Raw genomic sequence first — 18155 nt, forward strand, 5'->3', positions numbered from 1 at the left:
TTCACTCCCACTCTCACTCTTGATCTTTTATCATCTTTTCACTCATATTTTTATCACCTTACCATCTCTGCTATAAGATAAGATGTTCTGACTAGATCTTTCACTGCACACCAGATCAGAGACAGAGTGAAAGAAAGATGAAAAGCCAACCAGACTCAAGGAGATCACAATATTATGACACGGAACTGAAACAACCGAGACGATGATGATAATAGCTTTAGATTTAACATGTACAGTAAACACCCTGTTGGTGCATTTAGTTGCCACACCATTGCCTGTGCATTTTATGGGATATTTTTCTTAATATTCATTAGTAAGCTGCAGTGAAGCCTGATTTAAAGACTGTGAAAAGTCCTGATTATAGTTTTAATAGAGAGACTCATAATGCTTAAGGAGTAGCCTGGTACTTTAGCTGCAATTCAGGATCAATTTAAAACTGTGTCAGCATTTAGTGGCTCTGAAGGTTAGTTCTAGACATGATTAATTGACAGTGTTACTTTAATATTACAGCTAGCTCATTAGTAATGGCATTTTAACATGATTTTGTGCTAATTATATATATATATATATATATATATATATATATTATTATTATTATTATTATTATTATTATTATTATTATTTTATTTTTTTTTTTTTTTTGGAAACAAAAACATATTATAAAGTACTATAGTGCTTCTATAGGTGGTACCTTAGCAGTGTCATGTTGTGTATCTGTATACCTAAGTATGCCATGTATATTGTGTCATTATTTGTAAATTAAGCAAAAAATGAAGACCGGTAAGATTATTTAGCTTTTTCAGACATCTTGCAGTAAAAGCAACAGTGTAAGGGTGAGGAGTTCACCATGAGCCAATCAGTTACAATGTTGACATGGCCTGTGCTTTCCCTGCTGCAATTACTGTGGTACATCTGAGGTTGATAGCACTGCTGTGTACCATATTATCTCAGAATATCAGCAAATAATGGCCTCCTCAGTACCTACTTTATCCCCAGTTCTTGTGTAATGACCTCTTACCCATGGTAAGTGAATTACTATAAGGGAAGTCAGTTTAGGCATGCATTTAACAATACTTTCCACCATCCAAAAAAATAAATTCAGAGACAGAGAGAGCACTGGTCTGATCAGCTCATGCATCTTTAAAAAGCTTTATAGCAGTCTGAAAGAGTCATCAATCTTAAGATAAACAAAAGAGAGGAGGAGAGAGAGAATGAGTGAGTGAAAGAGCTGGAAATGGGTGGTCATGGGATGAGCACAAAAGATAAGAATGAGAATTAGTGTTAGAGATCGAGCACACTGGGAATCATTTAGATGTGCGTGCGTGTGTGTGTGAGCGTGAGCAAACATTCATTTCTGGGACAGTCCTCAGCTGTGCAGGTCTCTTCCTTCAGATAGAGTTTGATATTTTGGGAATAACAATGTTTTCATGGATAAAGGAGAAAAATATTTTTTGCAGCCATCAATTTTTGAGGTTTGGGACTTTGTAAGTAATTGTAAGTTTGTAACTGTCTGTGAGGGTGTGTTGAAGCCATGGTCACTTTCAGTGATAACTAGGGCTGTCAAAGTAAATTAAAATTGTTTACCGCTGTTCCCTTTTTTTCCAAGGAAGCCTATATAATCTGAAATCTTTGCTCATGGCGATTCATGGGTGTTCAGTTCTGCTGTCAGGTTGCTTTGAATCAGTCACCTGAAACTAAACATGATTTTTACACAACTGTTCAAACGTGTGAAGTCAGTAAGATTTTTTTTTTTATGTTTTTGAAGAATTCCTGCTCACCAAGGCTGCATTTATTGATCAGAAATACAGGAATATTGTGAAAATTAGTTAAAATTAAAAATGTATCTATTTTTGTGGAATCCATGATGCATTTTGTTTTTCAGGATTGTTTGATGAATAGAAAGTTGAAAATAAAAGGATTTAATTGAAATTGAAATAGTTTGTAACATTTAGTGTCACTTTTGATCAATTTAATGCATCCTTGCAGAATAAAGGTATTAATTTCTTCTGATCCCAAACTATAATGCTTATAAAAATGGGATCACTCTAATCAGCCAAACATTTGACCTTGGTAACTGATATTAATCAATAAATAATAGAGAAAATAAAGTTATTTACACTTTTTTTTTATGGTGTTATTTAATTATCACCTACAAGTGAAACTTGCAGGCAGCAGTCTTGCAAAACCGCTTTACACTTGTCCATGAAGTGTGAACAAAGTTGTTATATTATCTCATTATTGCAGGTCTTTTATATCAGTCTTTGCATTTCCTGGGCAGTGTGAGGAATACAGAAAGAGATGTGTGTGAGTGAGACCAGTAAAGAGTACCATTGCTAAAATCTACCTCTTTCAGGTGTCTTTAGATTATACATATGAAGAAATTCTACATTTTTTACATATTCTGCTCATTGCTTAAAAATTAACACAATGAATTAACAAATAATTACGATAATATGATTAATCACAATTAAAGATGTAGTCAATTGACAACACCAAAGTATTAACAAAAAAATTTATCTAGTAGAATTGGATAGATATGGCTACACAAACTAAACTTAAAGAGGTCATATGATGCAATTTCAAGATTTCCTTTCTCTTTGGAGTGTTACAAGCTGCTTGTGAATAGATAAGATCCCTAAAGTTGCAAAGACTAAAGTCTCAACCCCAAAGAGATATTCTATTTAAAAGTTAAGACTCGTCCACGCCCTCCTAAAACACCTCGTCTAAACACGCCCCACACATGTCTACATCACTGTTTGGGAAGATTTGCATAACACCGCTCAAATGTTCACGCAAAGAAAGAAGACAACTTTAATTCTCACTGTAGTATTGTTCCTGCCGCCGCCAGCATGTCGTGGAGACGCTGTGTGTTTTGTAGTGAGAGCGAAAAAAAAATTGTTTGGCCTTCCAAAAGAGGACACAACTGGAAATCAGTGGTTAAGTTGTATGTACAACACTGTTCCAGAACAGTTTAACCCAAATATTCGAGTGTGTGCAGTGCATTTTACGGACGACTGTTTCCTGAACCTGGGGGAGTAACATTAGGCTACAATGCCAGCTTTTCTGACTGTTCTGACTTACAGCCTGTAAGTATGTGTTCATATTTAAAGAATTTGCCACTGATGATTCAAATGCGAGTTTTGAGCAGTGTAGAGTAGCGCTTGTTTGTCGTTTCTCCGATCACAAATGCAGACATGGATTTATGTTTATGTGGCACGCGAAAAATACAGTATAAGTTATTATAATCTGTAACTATGTCCCCACTGGATGCACCAAATGGTAATACACAACATCACAGTATGGTAAGGGGTGTAACATTTCCGTCACACGCTTGAGGCATTCCGCCAATCACAACACACTGGATAGCTGGCCATTCAGAGCACACCTCGCTTTTCAGAACGATGAGCTTTGTAAAAATCTACGGTTTCAGAAATGCGGGGCATAGAGGAGAAACAATAATGTACAGTATGTGGATTTTTTTTTTTTTTTTACCTTAAACTGCATAAACAAATTGCATTACACCAAATACACAAAATAATGTTATTTTTTTAACATCGTCATATGACCTCTTTAAGGTGTCAGATGTGGTTATATATCTGATGGGCTAACACTTACATTGCACCTGAAAACTTTTGCAGACAAGCACAATTTGAGTTTTGTCCAAAAGACCCTGTAGGCAAAAACACTCACCTTTAATGAAATTAGATCTCTCTCTCTCTCTCTCTCTCTCTCTCTCTCTCTCTCTCTTTTTTCTCTGATCCCCCTTCTCTCTCTCTCTAGATGTGGCAGGTGCTGCAGACCTGCAGAGGATAAGAGTATCCAGCTGTTAATGTTTTTTGGCTAGTGTGTGTGCTCACAATGAATTTGTGCAAGCCCCTGTAGCACTATTTAAAAACAGCACAAGAGAATCCTCACAGGCTTCCTTCCCCCATCTCATACGCACACACACAAACATAGAGGCAGACACAATGCAATGAGACACAGGGGCTTTTGCATACCTGCTTTGTTTGCAGATTTGAAAGTTTATAAAGTGTAACAATAATATATTAGACACTTTTTCCTTCCCTTTTATTCCCATGGCATGGCGTCTCTCCACACACGCGCACGCATACCTGCGCATTCGCTAACGTACATCAAACAGACTGCAGCTTTCCTCCACAGGCACGCATACTTCTTCTTCTTCTTACCTCCCTCCATCTTCTGTCTTCCCTCTGGAGAGCGTCAGGATTGGCTAGATGTTCTCCAGTCTGCTGTGAGCTCCCAGTCCTCCATTTCCCATCAGCCTTGCAAAAATAACACGAGCAAGAGTGGCTACGTCGAGCTGCGTGGCCTCAAAGGAAGAGTCTTCCTCAGCCTCATGAGAACCAGCTTCAGAGTCTGTAAAACAGACCAGGTAGATCTATATATGTTTTTTTTTCTTTTAGACACTGTTAAATGTTGGTCTAGATTCATACTCCTGCTGCATAAGTTCAAAATGAGTACCACAGCTCAACAACCATGTGCAAGTCCCAATCAGAAACTCACCTCCAGATTTTTTTGTTGTTATGTGTGTGGTCTCTCACATTGTGAAAATCTGATAAGATTTTAAAAATCTGTTAGTGTGGGCCAGCCTTAAGCCATTGCTTTGACCAGTCAGTATGTCTGTCTGTCTGTCTGTCTGTTCACTCATTGATTGCTTCGACCAATCTGTATGTCTGTCTATACTTCGATCTTGTGTCTGTCTGTCTCTGTGTAAACTCTGTTTATATCTATTTAAACTTTATTACTCTGTTTAATTACTTAAATTTTTTCTTATTCCCCCTTTGTTTTTGTGGAGATAATTAGGCACTGTTTTCTTGAGGTAGTGAAATAACTGAAACTTTTGCACTTCATGTTTAAAAGTCTGTTTTGTGCTCCCTCCTATGTGAATGAGCCCATATGCTGAGAGTGCAGTTATTACAATGGACACACAAGCCCTGATATTTTGCATGCATATGTATGTGATCTATGCCCGATTGGTCTCAGTTTTAAATGAGATTAAGCTGAGAATGTTATTCTGTATGAATAGGTGGCACACATGCTCCCACACACTTTATCATCTCTGTTTGTCTTTCATTATTTTCCTTATTAGCACAAGCAAACATCTTTGTCTTCATTCTGCAAGGAAATTGTTTTTCGTCAGCCGATTTAGCATGTGGGAGAGAGAAAGAGAAAGAGCAGTGAAAATGGAAATTGATTGTATTTTTTTTGCATTAAATCCTCTCTGTGGCATTCACTCCGACAAGTGGTGAGAGAAACGGGAGGGAATGGAGGAAAAGAGAGTATGGGGAAAGAAAAGGAATGAGGGAAAGAGGGAGTGAAAGAGGAACTGGGGAGAGAGAAAAGAACGGAGGGATAACAGGTGGAGGTGAAGATAGCAGTGGCTGTTGAGGGATGAAGAACACACAAAAGAGCATAAATATGGTGAGAAGGAGATGGAGAGAGAGGAAAAAGGTGCGGTGGTGGGTAGCTCAGTTCATGTTCAGTGAAGTGGAGTATTTAATTTAACAAGATGAACGAGCTGCCCAGGATGCTGGTTTTTCCCTCCTTTCCATCTTGGAGAGGATGAAGCATGCTGCCCTTCTCTTCTCTGAGGTCAGGCCATGATGTTTTCCCGAGGTAATGAAAGTCAACCTAACAGGCCATCCCAAGTCACGTGACACCGCAGCAGTTTAGTGCTACATCGATTTTTGATTTCCGTACTTAAACGATTTGCTCCAAAGCAAAGAACACAAAAAGACCAAACACATGGGTACTGGAATGTCCCATTACAGAGTCTCTGATAACTAATGTTTAAAGTCTAAAAGGACCATTAGAAGATGTCATTGGCGATTCGACAGTTTCAGCCTTAAGGCCTGAACACACCACGTCCTTCTGGCTAGTTTTTTTGGTGTTTTCCACACGTCTGCTCTCGTTGGGCTCACATTGCCCGATTCAACATATTGAATCGGCATCTGGGCAATTGGCGTGAGTGAGAACTCTTGTATGCTGATTGTGCAACTGATTGTATGCTTGAGTTGCATTTTATTTGTAACAAATTGCAGTGGAGTGTAGGCTGCATGTGCTGCAATTTTAATACACCACGTCAAGGTAAAACTAGTTCAAAAAAAAAAAAAAAAAACCATCTCTAGACCCCTGTTCTTTGTTCCATTTTGTTGTGCTGTTTTTAAACCAGGGCCATGCAACATTCAGAAAGCGTGTACTGGGACAAACAACAATTGAAGCACATACGCACATAATGGATTGACCAACAAACTGTCAATCATTTTTTCTTTTTTAAATCCAAGATTGTCTATACTCATACAAAATAAATATGTTACGCCTACATATGTAAAAGTATTAAGATAATTGGTTAAAGTGAATTGAAATGTACTATTAAAAATGTGAAACCTATGAGTCAAATCTTCTGTAGGGTTCGTGTGAAAGTTTCTGTTTACGTGGAGTGTTTCAAATGGTCATTTATGTCACTTATATCGTTCTGTTTTATTTAAACTGTTTAATGGGGAGGCAAGCATTTCACTCAGCTTGTAATGGAGCCTTAGCGTTTTGAAATAAAAGATTGGTTGCTGTTTCTATGTTGCGGTACAGAAAAAGCTAGAAATGTTGAAGAAACAAGAAGTTTTCATGTAAAACAAGTAAAGAAACTGAAACGAATGACCTCGTCTTGCTCTGGTCACAACCTCACTGTGGTTCTGAGGACCTCTGAGTGTCAGTTTCTCACTCTCTCTATCTCTAACTATGTTCACAGCTTTTGTTCACACCTGACTCTGTCTTGTTAGATTAGGTATGTGAACCCTGTACATTTGAGTCTCTCTGAGGGAGTTTTCATTTTAATTAATGTAACAGAGCTGGTTGACTCAAAGATTTTAATGCACTTATGATGCAAGCAAAAGTTCATTTATTTCCATAAGACATTTTTCAGAAATATTGTGAATTCTTATTAAAAGACAAGTTTTAAGGCTAAGGATGATAACTGTAATTGTAGTTATAACTATAAATTATTAACAATTATTCTAATTCCATGAGAATATCAAAGTTCACACTATAACTATAAAGATATCTTTGTAATCACTTTCAAAATTATTTTTTTCCCCCAGCTGATAAACGATAAAAACTGTGAGAGTCAATCAGAAACCACACGACTTTAAAGGGGTCATCGAATGCTACATGCACTTTTACAAGTAGTTTGAACTGAAATGTGAGTTGGCAGTGTGTGTACACAACCACCCTATAATGATAAAAATCCACCCAGTGTTTTTTTTAATCTACTAAAATCTTTACCCCTGACATCACACAGACAGGCCCCTCCCACGATAGTTTGATTGACAGTAGCGTTTCAGCACAGGCTGGACTGGCACTTTACCTTAGACCCCCCCTGAGTGAGCTGTCATCAGTCCACCATTGTTTCACCGCTGGAGCAGATGTAGACAAGAATGACTCCTAAGCGATTGAGGTGTTCTGTTGTTGGATGTAATATTGAACATAGCAGTCGTCATTTACTCCCAACATCTGAGCTGCTGAAGTCGCAGTGAATTACATTTGTTTTTGAAGGGAATGCACCCCCGATCTACATAAAAGTGTCTATGTTTGCGCAAATCATTCGTGATCCAGCTTCACCTACAGAAGAAGTGAGTATAAGGTTATTTAATGAATCTTTGCAAATCGCCTTTCCTAATAATGTGCTAATTAGCAAGTTTCACGATGAATGCAGCTAAAGTAAACAGTCTCTCTAAGAGTGGCTCGGAAGAGAGGGGCGGGGTCAGCAGAGCTCATTAACATTTAAAGGAAAATGCTACAAAACGGCTTGCTCTGAATAGAGCTGTTTTTGACAGGGTTAAAAAGGTGTCTTTTAGACTATTATTGCGAACCAAAATTTAACCAAACTATGTTACAGACTTTTCATTAAGACCCTAAAGAATTATATCAACTTGTGGAAATGGGCATTCGATGACCCCGTTAAAGAGCTCAAGCATTTAAAGGTGTTGTATGTAATAATGACAGCTAGTGGTTGAAATGGTTGCTGAGGTCTAAATTCAAAATCTTGTTCCCTTCTGAGGGAACTTGAACTCTGTCCTCTAGCGGTCGCTATGGCGAACACCTTCAGCGTGACTGGTCTCTGAAGAAACTATCTAAACACGACAAAGGACGTTGATAGAACACCTCATCCTCTTCTTCATCTTAAATAAGATGGCGGCGCGTCCACACACAGTGGCTTCTCTATCTCCCGTCAGAATGGTGTTGTCGTGTTTTTTATCTTGTGAGTCACAGTGTTTTTGTACGTCTTCATCGCGTCTACCTGTCTTTAAGCGCACATACAGTCGTGAGTTTTTGCTCGATGTCGGCAGAACTACTTTTTTAGAGTTGAACTCCGCACACGCCGAAGAGCTGTGGGATCTCGGTCTGCTCCGGAGGCCTTCACCATCACTGACCCCCACTGCTGCATCTCGCCCACAGCGGAGGCGCCACAAGCAGCGTGAGAGGAAGCAGAAGAGGGGTAAGCACGGAGGTATCCGGGCTAACTTGCATGAAGCATGTTTCCTGAATATCAGCAAATGTATTATGGTGTTTTTATGCTTCAGTACAATCAAAAAAGTTACATACAGCACCTTTAAAACGGCAGCCGACAACACTACACAGCTTGTGCAACGCTGTTATGATCCATTAGTGTGGACACTAATATAGTCATTGTTTCAGTTTTTTTTTTTTTTTTCTTTGGTCATGTCTTGAAGTGGCAGAGGATTTAAAAAAAACAAAACAAAAAAAAATACACTTTCACAACATACTTGTATAAGGGGTGTAATGGTGCTCAAACGTGATGGTTTGGTATGTACCTCGGTTTTGACATCATGGTTCGGTACGATTTCGGTACAGCAGGTTGAAAACTAAACATAAAATTGCTTCTTTTTCTTTACATAAATTTAATTATAATTCTAAGGGATAAAAATCTACCTAAGCTCATGCTCTAAATTATTATAAGGTTACAATTAACAACAGAGCCCAAAATTAAATTTAATCACTATTTATTTTTAAATATAATATTCAACACTGCAGTTTTTAAATTGACTTTTAAATTATAAACATTTTATTTTTTGTTGAAATATAATTTACACAGTGGCACTCAAATTGTTTCATAACAGATTTATTTAAGCATACATTAAATAATTAAGACATCACTAACAGGTAAGTAAAATATAATGATTATAAAGTCTAATATTTCGCAAAATGCTCTTCTCTAGACTTAATTTCTCTTGTGAATTAATGAGCTATGGACATTGATAACTTGCATTGAGGTAAAGAAAAAAGAACATAATTTAAAAGATGGAACTTTGTTTCTTATCAAAAGAAACAATATATAAAACTAAAAGTTTCCAATGAAATTCCACCCATGGTTAAAACAATGCTGTATTTGTTTGTACACCAAAGCGAAAGACCTGTACCAAAAATTTTTGATACAAATGTGTACCTTTACACCTTTTTTCTTGTACCCTATCCTGTCCTCTCAGAATTATCCCTTGTTTCTCTGAGAGGTTTTCATATTGCCATTACCGTTGAAGTATTTGGTATCTGTAAAGTCTGTAAAGAAATTTTGTTGTGTATTTCCTGCTTGTTCTTGTGTGGAATGAACTTCATTCATTCAGACTCTGATCTATGGATCAGCAAGCTCAGTGTCTGTTCTGTGTGTCCTTTGACCCTTCTCACACTATAGTTTCCTTGCATTTGTAAGATTTTTATAGTTAGCATATTTTTTCCTTATTCACTTGATTCACTCCAGCTGCAGTGTTCTAAACAGACACACAGAATGTTTGATTGTGAATGCTTTAGTCCACTGACAGTAACTGATCTGCTTCATTTACTCTACTATGTTCATTTAATTTCAGTTCCTGATGTTGGAATTTTAAAAAGTGGATATGAAAAACTGAGTGTGTTGATGTTTATGCTGGTTCTTCACAGGACTTTAACGCTGGGCTGGCCATCACTGTGGTGGACCTGACGGCTGCGTGTGTGAAACAAGTTGAGAGGAAAGGATTTGAGATCACTACACCTTTCAAATCCTTCTGGTAAACTGCTAAAATATTATATACTGTATATTAGCATAAGGCCAGGGAAAAAAAAGAAAGAAAATCTCTTATCAAAATAAAATATTACCATAAATTGACTGGTAGATGTTGATTTAAAAATTTTTTTCTTGTGACCTTCAAACAGAGTTAAGCTTCTTACCCAGACTTTCTTTAAAAATGTATGCTTTACTTAATTATTTGAAGTTTCACTCAAGGTCAGACTTTTTCTTAGTGTAAATAATTGTTTATTTACACAAATGCCTCCAGATTATGAGCTCAGAGATGCTCTAAATTTGAAATACAGATTATGATTACATAAACATTTTATTATTTCAAATGCTTTCATTTGAATATTAGTTATTTAGAAAATTAACTTCTAATAAAAAAATGTATAATATCGTATTGACTAGTGTGCAGCTTACCTTGACAGCATTTTATCCTCTAGCCAAATGATATGTTAATTATAAATGTATTTTATTTAAATCTTTCTCTACTAAAAAACAAACAAACAAAAAAACATCTGTGTAATATAAGGGAAAATTAGTGTGTACTGTGATGATGTTGGAATCAACTGTGAGCATTGATTAAGTCCCTTTGGTGAGTGTGTGTGTGTGTGTGTGTGTGTGTGTGTGTGTGTGTGTGCCTGTGTAGACATTAGACAGCAAGAAAACTCATTGTTGTGTGGAGCAAAGTCATACTTTAAGAATTTGAAATAATTGACAATTGATAATCAGTTCTGGTGAGTAACTAGTTACATGTTACAGAATTTAATGTAACAAAACAAATGTAACTGTAATCAGTTACAGTTACTTATGAAAATGTTAAAGATTACAAAGGGGGTTACATCTGAATATTTCCTCTCTCTCTCTCTCTCTCTCTCTCTCTCTTTAAATTTGTATTTAACCTCAGAAAGATATAAAAGTAAAAATATGTGATTTTGTGGTGGATGTGCTTTAAAAATAAATTATTATAATCTTAATTTAATTGATGGAGGATTCTGCCATCAATGAGTGTTGAGTACTGTAAAGTAAACCCTGCCTGCTTTAAAAGTTTCAAAATGACTAACATTTGAAACCAGTCGTTAGAAATTTAGAAAAGTAATCAAATGTAATCAGTTACATTACTTTAAGTATTTGAAATAGTTACACTACTTATTACATTTTAAATAGGGTAACTTGTAATCTGTAACCTATTACATTTCCAAAGTAACCTCCCCAACACTGTTGATAATATGCAAACCTCAAAAATCAGTGAGTTCTGAAAAGAAGGTAATTGCTGTTCCAGTGTGGGATTTACCTATTCTGTCATTTTAAAAACTTTTGTTGATCTGCTCTTCACAACTGCACTGTATTCAAGTGCAAAAGGGATTTCAAGTCTATGAAGAATTATTTCTACATTCCCTAGGAGAGAGCGTCCTAAAATCATAAGTTCAAGAATGTGCTGAAGAGTCCTTAAACAACATACAAAGAATATAAAATGTGTTGGTTGTAGAAAACAAATGGCTGTATTTACTCCAAAATCTCATTCAAAAGTTAAACTATGCTGGAGAGTGTAAGCTTTTCTACTTCGAGGCCTGAAACCTATTTAGGCGCCAGTGAATTCCAAGTGACTTAAAAAGTCTTATAAAATTTACAATACTTATTTAATGTATTGTTTGGATATTTATTTACTTTTAAATCACAAGTGAGAGATGTCTATTGGTTAAAAAATAATCATATTAATCACATCCTAAAACAAAGATTGAAATACACACACCACTTTGTTAGCGACACTTTGATAGTACCGGCTTGGACCCCTGTTGCCTTCAGAACTGCCTTAATTCTTAATGGCATAGATTCACCAAGGTGCTAAAAACATTCCTCTGAGATTTTGGTCCGTATTGACAATGATAGCTTCACACAGATTTGTTGGCTGAACATCCATGATGTGTTTCTCTCTTTCCACCAAGTGCTTTGTTGGATTGGGTGACTGCGTAGACAATTTGAGTATAGTGAACTCATTGCCATGTTTAAGAAACATGTTTGAGCTTAGAGGAGTAGCATCCGATGTGGTCTTCTGCTTGTGTAGTCTATCTGCTACAAGGTTCGATGTGTTGTGCATTCAGAGATACTTTTCTGCATACTTTGGTTGTAACGAGTGGTTATTTGAGTTACTGTTGCCCTTCTATCAGCTTGAACCAGTCTGGTCATTCTCTGACCTTTGGTATCAACGAGGCATTTTCACCCACAGAGCTGTCGCTCACTTGATTCTTTCTTTTTCTGACTGTTCTCTGTAAACCCTAGAGATGGTTGTGCATGAAAATCCCAGCAGGTCAGCAGCTTCTGAAATACAGTGTTCAGACCAGCTTGTCTGGCACCAACAACCATTGCCACGGTCAAAATCACTTAAATCACCTTTCTTCCTCATTCTGATGCTCGGTTTGAACTTTAGCTGATCGTCTTGGATATGTCTACATGCCTAAATGCATTGAGTTGCTGCATTGATGCATCCTACGATTTGGCACAAATCAAGAATGAGTTGCATAAACACTAGGCTTGCTGCGGTAGTCAGTTTTAAACAGTTTGGTCATACACCGATTACATTACTTGCCCATTGTGGCACCACACCACTGTCGTTAGCAGGAAAACGTATGCTACAGTTCTTAACTGAAAGGGTCTGCTCTGCTTCATACAGACAGGGTTGCCAGGGCTGCATGACGAAATTAGCCCATGTTAGTCAAAAACAGCCCAAAGTAGCTCAATTACCATATCTCAAATATCAATACTCAAAATATATAATTTCCATACCAATAATACAAATTTACATTCACTGTTCTGCACTTTGATCCGTAAACACAGCTCAAAGGTTTTCTACCTCAAGCTGCGGGAGTCAGATTTCGCTGATCATAGGTCGAGTTGGTGACTGACAAAACCATGGTGTAGGATTTGCTGCTCATCAGATCCTGAGCTCATTGACAAACACAATGTAATATGCGGTCCCTTTAAACAGAGTGCATGTGATCGCAAAACTGAAAGTTAAAGTGAACAGTGAGAGATCATTCAAAAGCGATTTCAATACCCTGCATATTAATAACGGTTCCCTGATGCACGGAAATTATATATTAGAATGTTTGTGGGAGAATTAGAATTAGAATGTGGGAACAGGCGGGAATGGACACAAAAATTGTGTGAGCAGGCTGGAGTGGAACACACACGCATTGCAGGAATGGGCAATAATGGTCAGAAATCCAGCGGGAGCAAGATTAAGAAAACAGTCCCATGCAGGGCTCTAGTGTATGTTTGCATTTGCACCATTATAGAAATAACCATTTCTGAACCATTCCTACAAAATTCCAGATTTATAGGATATCAAGTATCCATAACTTTTCTCACAACTGTATCTGGAATTGTACATGAATTGTTTTAACCAAACCTGAAGTGAATAAACAAAAACATTTCTACTTACTATTACATTCACTACCTAGTTTGTAACATTTCAGGAAAGGTGAACTAGTGTTTCTAGTGGCTCAGTGGTAGAGCATTGCGTTAGCAGCGCAAAAGTTGTGGGTTTGATTCCCAGGGGAACACATGTTAGGTAAAACAATGTTAGTCTGAATGCACTGTAAGTCATTTTGGATAAAGGCGTCTGCTAAATGCGTAAATGTAAATGTGAAACTTTTGTCTTGGTTCATCTATTAAGGAGTTTTAACTCTTAGTATAAGTGACTGCACCAACTATAATAAAATATGGATTAAACGGCTGAACTTTGCGAAAAGATTAGTGTCATACAGTTGAAACTTTTTTACCTGTGTATAATGAAATTGAGTGCTTGCATAGCTGGATGGTGTGAGATTTATTAAAGGCAGAGGAAACTCAATCAATTTCTCCTTTTTGAGCCTTTTTAGTATAAATTTTTCAGAGTTTGTTGCCTGCTGTGTTATTTTCTAGCAGCCACTCTCTCATTATGACTGTCTTGCCGCTCTGATACTATCCATCTGAAGCACACTCATTATTGATCTCTTTTTTCTTCCTCTCTCTTCCTTTTTTTCTTTTTAAATATCAGCTTTGTTATAATGGCTGTACAGTACAGGCATCGCTCACCTGTGACCCCACACAAGCTGATGTTTCCAACAAAGCAGCCATTTGCGGAGGCCTAATCGATGAGATGTTTTCATGTTTGTTTTTTAATGATCCTTTTATGACTGATGTAGTTCCCCTGCAAAAAAAAAAAAAAAAAAAGACACAACAATAACAACAACAAACAATGAAAAGCTATCGCTTTCTTTCCTTGGCTGGTGCACATTGTTAAAGATTTTTTCTCTTTATCTCATAGATTTGTTTATGTGCACAGGACAGAATATTGATCTGTTTGTAGTCGCATTCTGAACATTGAGCGATATGAGGCTGGCCGTCTATTTAGTATTAGTTGTTGGAAAAATAATTTTAATTTTTCAAAGAAATGACATATCAAGTTCTCTGTGCTCATTTAAAATAATGGGCTCAGAGGGGGTCATAATGGAAATGAAAGGCAGATTCAGATCTATTACTGGTTTGCCATTGTCATTTGTCTGCTACTTGATCTGGGCCCAGTGGGACTCAAACTGTTCAAAGGCACAGAGGAATGATATTATTGGAATCACTTTCAGAATTTTTTTTTTTTTTTTTTGCTGATGAACGGTGAAAACATTGACAGCTAATCAGAGTCAATAATGCTTTAAAGAGCCGAGAGAATGCCTTTATTTAAATCACCTACTGTAATACTTAACGTGAAACCATTCTGATCAAATTTATCTAAGAGTTTTGTGTTATATGTGTCAGTTTCTCAGTGGAGTCGGAGCATGAGAGAGAGGAATGGATAGAGGCAGTTCAAGAGTCCATCGTAGAGACATTATGCAATTACGAGGTGCTTGAGAAGGTTTGGTTCAACAAGTCCAACAGGAAGTGCGCTGATTGTCAGGCTCCTGAGCCGGAATGGGCCTCCATCAACCTGTGTGTGGTCATCTGCAAGAATTGTGCAGGTAAGAAACAATTATGAACACAACAGGAATATAACATGAAACACGCAGTGTCTTTACCACACACCTTAAAGCATCAAGCAATAAAAGTTCACTTGCTGTGTCTTCTGTGTTAATTGGTTCAAAATTTCACTCCACATGCACTACTGAAGAAAAGCTAAGGATCAGAATGATTAAAAAAAAAAAAGATAGTTTTATTAAGCAGATACTCATTAAATTGATCAAGTGAAGTTATGTTAACAAATATATTAAAAATCTCAAAAGAAAAAAAAAATTAAACAAAGGCTATTGCTTTTGAACATATTTGAGTCAAAACAATGTATCACAGTTCCCAAAAAAAAAAAAAAAAAAAAAAAAAAATCAATATCCAATTTCAGATATGAGAAAGATTTCTGAAGGATCATTTGTTGCATCATAAAACAATGAAAATACCACACACACAAATAGATTTATATTTGTTCCTTATTTGTACTTTAGAGGGACAGAGTAAATGCCATCTCTTTTTTCTCTTTCTCTCCCCTTCCTCTATTTCACTCAGTATAGTGTCCCGTTTACACACACACACACACACATTTCTTACTCGATCTCTCTTCTGTCCCTCTGCTCTTTATCACAATATTGTCTTTGCTTAGATTATTCTGACTTCCCTCTGACGCCATAAATTACCTCATTATTTCAGTTATGCAGTCATTTAATGTTACGTTAGGTCACAATGCAGGAGGAACCACTGGCTGAGCGTGTGCAGATGGCTGCTGAGTGAGCCATCGAGTGGGGAGACACTTTCTCTAAATGTGCACCGCAGCCTTCATGGAATCTATGGCACAGACACTTTAATTATCTGCGCTTCTGCAGCCGACAATTAGGAGAGCGAGAGCGAAATACTGGGAATATAACGAACAGCTAACGATTAAATGAAAGCAAATTGTCTTCAGTGGGAGACAGAGAGTGTGTAAAAGAAAGAGACAGGTGAAGTGATTTCCTCTTTCTCACGATCCATCTTCACATTTATAATACTTATCTAAAGTTCCCACTTGTTTTTTTTCCTCATTCACTTCTGTCACTTTCTACCACACCTCTCATCTTCTAACACACTGTGATATCAATCAACATCCCTGCCTGTGTGACATATATTCGGGTTTGTCTGTTTCTTTACACATGTAATTGCAATAAGCTCTTTAAATCGAACTCTGTGATTGGAGACATTCCTCAAGTGAGGCTGTGGTTGCCATAGAAACTCCCGATACTCCCACATTTTTCACTCTTTCTTTTAATAGTTTCAAATAAGGTAACAAAGAGAAATTTCTCCACATTTGTGATAGTTTTTGTTCTCTTTTGATGCTTTAAATAAATTTTCACTGAAGCAAACGCTGTGTTTAAGGTACTTTCCTGTCTTAGAAGTTTTCTTTAGATGGCACTACAAAACCCTTAACGAGTCCCCTTAATGCACACACACTAACACGTACACAAAGCAGCTTTAGTCCCGTCGGCTCTCAGGTGGCTATAATGATCTTTGATGGCAAACTGGTACTCCAAAATGCTGCTATTTATGCCGGAAAATCACACACTCCATATTCAAATATGTGTTTCTCCCTGCCATGTTTAATTCATCTGTTTCTCGCATAAACAACAAGTACTACGGTGCCTGGAGTTCAGCGAAATAAATGTGCAGACCAACAAACACAATTAATTACTTATGATTCATTAGCAATTAATGGCTTTTCCGCGCCTTTCATTTGCAATTATTGCTGTGGCAGGCTGGAGAAAAGAGTGCCTGGAAAGGATACGATGAAATGAATAATTAGTGTGATTCTGTCTGTATATGTGCCATACGAGTTGTTGCTTTATACCATTAAGTGTGAAGTTGTGCTTAGTTTTGAGGTTAAGCGAGACACTTTCAGTGAACAGGAAGTTTTAACATCTGTGTTTGTGAATTTAACATACTGTAATTGACCGTTAAATCAACATTGTCTGTTTTAGATGTGATTAGTTCAGATCAGTATCTGTTTCCAGGTCACCATCGATTCCTGGGTCCTGGTATCTCAAAGGTCCGCAGCATGAAGCTAGACAGCAGCATATGGACCAATGAGCTCATTGAGGTACCAGTCTGTTGATTTTAAAGGGATGGTTCACTCAAAAATGAAAAATCTATAGATTTATATTTACCCACCCTGATGTCATTCCGAACCCTTACGACTCTTGCTTATCTTGTAATGAAAACTTCTTTCCCTTCATTGAAGGTCCGCTCAATGGAGGCAATAGAGGGATGAAATGGTTTCATTAAAAAATATCAGATTTTTTTTTTTTTCGAAGATGAACAAAAATCTGATTTTAGAATGACATGAGGGGATGATCTTACCTTTTAAGTGAAATATATTGTCCTCACTTTCTGTCCCTCTCTTTAGCTTTTTTTAGACGTTGGGAATAAAAATTCCAACAGCTTCTGGGAAGCAAATCTTCCCCCAGAGGACGAGCTTTGCAAGCAACCATCGCCGGAGCAGCGTGCATCCTTTATCTGCAGGAAGTACAAAAAGAGGAAGTACAAGAAAGTTCTAGAATGTCTGAACACTCAAGAGGAACTCAACAAGGTGTGTGTGTGTGTGAGAGAGAGACTCTGTGTGCTAACGTTGGCCTTTGGATTAGTGCTATTTTTTTCCTACCTCATTAAAAGGCCCATTAGGCCTGGAGATGTTGGTGGCTGTGTGTGTGTGTGTGTGTGTGTGTGTGTGTGTGTGTGTGTGTGTGTGTGTGTGTGTGTACATCTGTTGCTGCTGTGGCTCACCTGATAGCCCAGGTGTAAATTAGGGTTACCATGGTAACTGTCTCTCCAAATTTCAGAGCAGGTTGCCAGGGTTATAAAACCATGCTAAGATTCCGCTTTCTTTTTGCATAGCACTAAATAACTGCAATCAACTACAATCAACTACAAGTGCTGTAAAGTTATAGCTAGAAAACACATTTTTTTGACAGGATGTTAAAGAAATTGAACAGATGATAATTGGATGTGTTATGAGTTAACAGGATTTATTGTGCATAATTCCTAATTATTCTGTATTTTGTGTATGTGTGTGTTTTGATTGTTCTCACTG

The 18155-nt window shown here is 37.2% G+C and overlaps 1 protein-coding gene across 2 annotated transcripts in view; it reads left to right on the forward strand.

The window, feature by feature from the left end:
• The window catches only part of LOC109112428 (arf-GAP with Rho-GAP domain, ANK repeat and PH domain-containing protein 2-like), a 76580-nt gene that overhangs the window by 22745 nt on the left and 35680 nt on the right, over nucleotides 1-18155 (forward strand). For both annotated transcript variants that reach the window (XM_042760795.1, XM_042760794.1), the window contains exons 9-13: nucleotides 4215-4393; nucleotides 9970-10076; nucleotides 14873-15072; nucleotides 17080-17165; nucleotides 17472-17654. In XM_042760795.1, coding sequence (XP_042616729.1) covers nucleotides 4215-4393; nucleotides 9970-10076; nucleotides 14873-15072; nucleotides 17080-17165; nucleotides 17472-17654 — 755 coding nt within the window. The remainder of the gene's footprint in view (nucleotides 1-4214; nucleotides 4394-9969; nucleotides 10077-14872; nucleotides 15073-17079; nucleotides 17166-17471; nucleotides 17655-18155) is intronic.

Source organism: Cyprinus carpio, chromosome A7, assembly GCF_018340385.1.
Source record: "Cyprinus carpio isolate SPL01 chromosome A7, ASM1834038v1, whole genome shotgun sequence".
In the NCBI taxonomy this organism is placed as follows: Eukaryota; Metazoa; Chordata; class Actinopteri; order Cypriniformes; family Cyprinidae; genus Cyprinus; species Cyprinus carpio.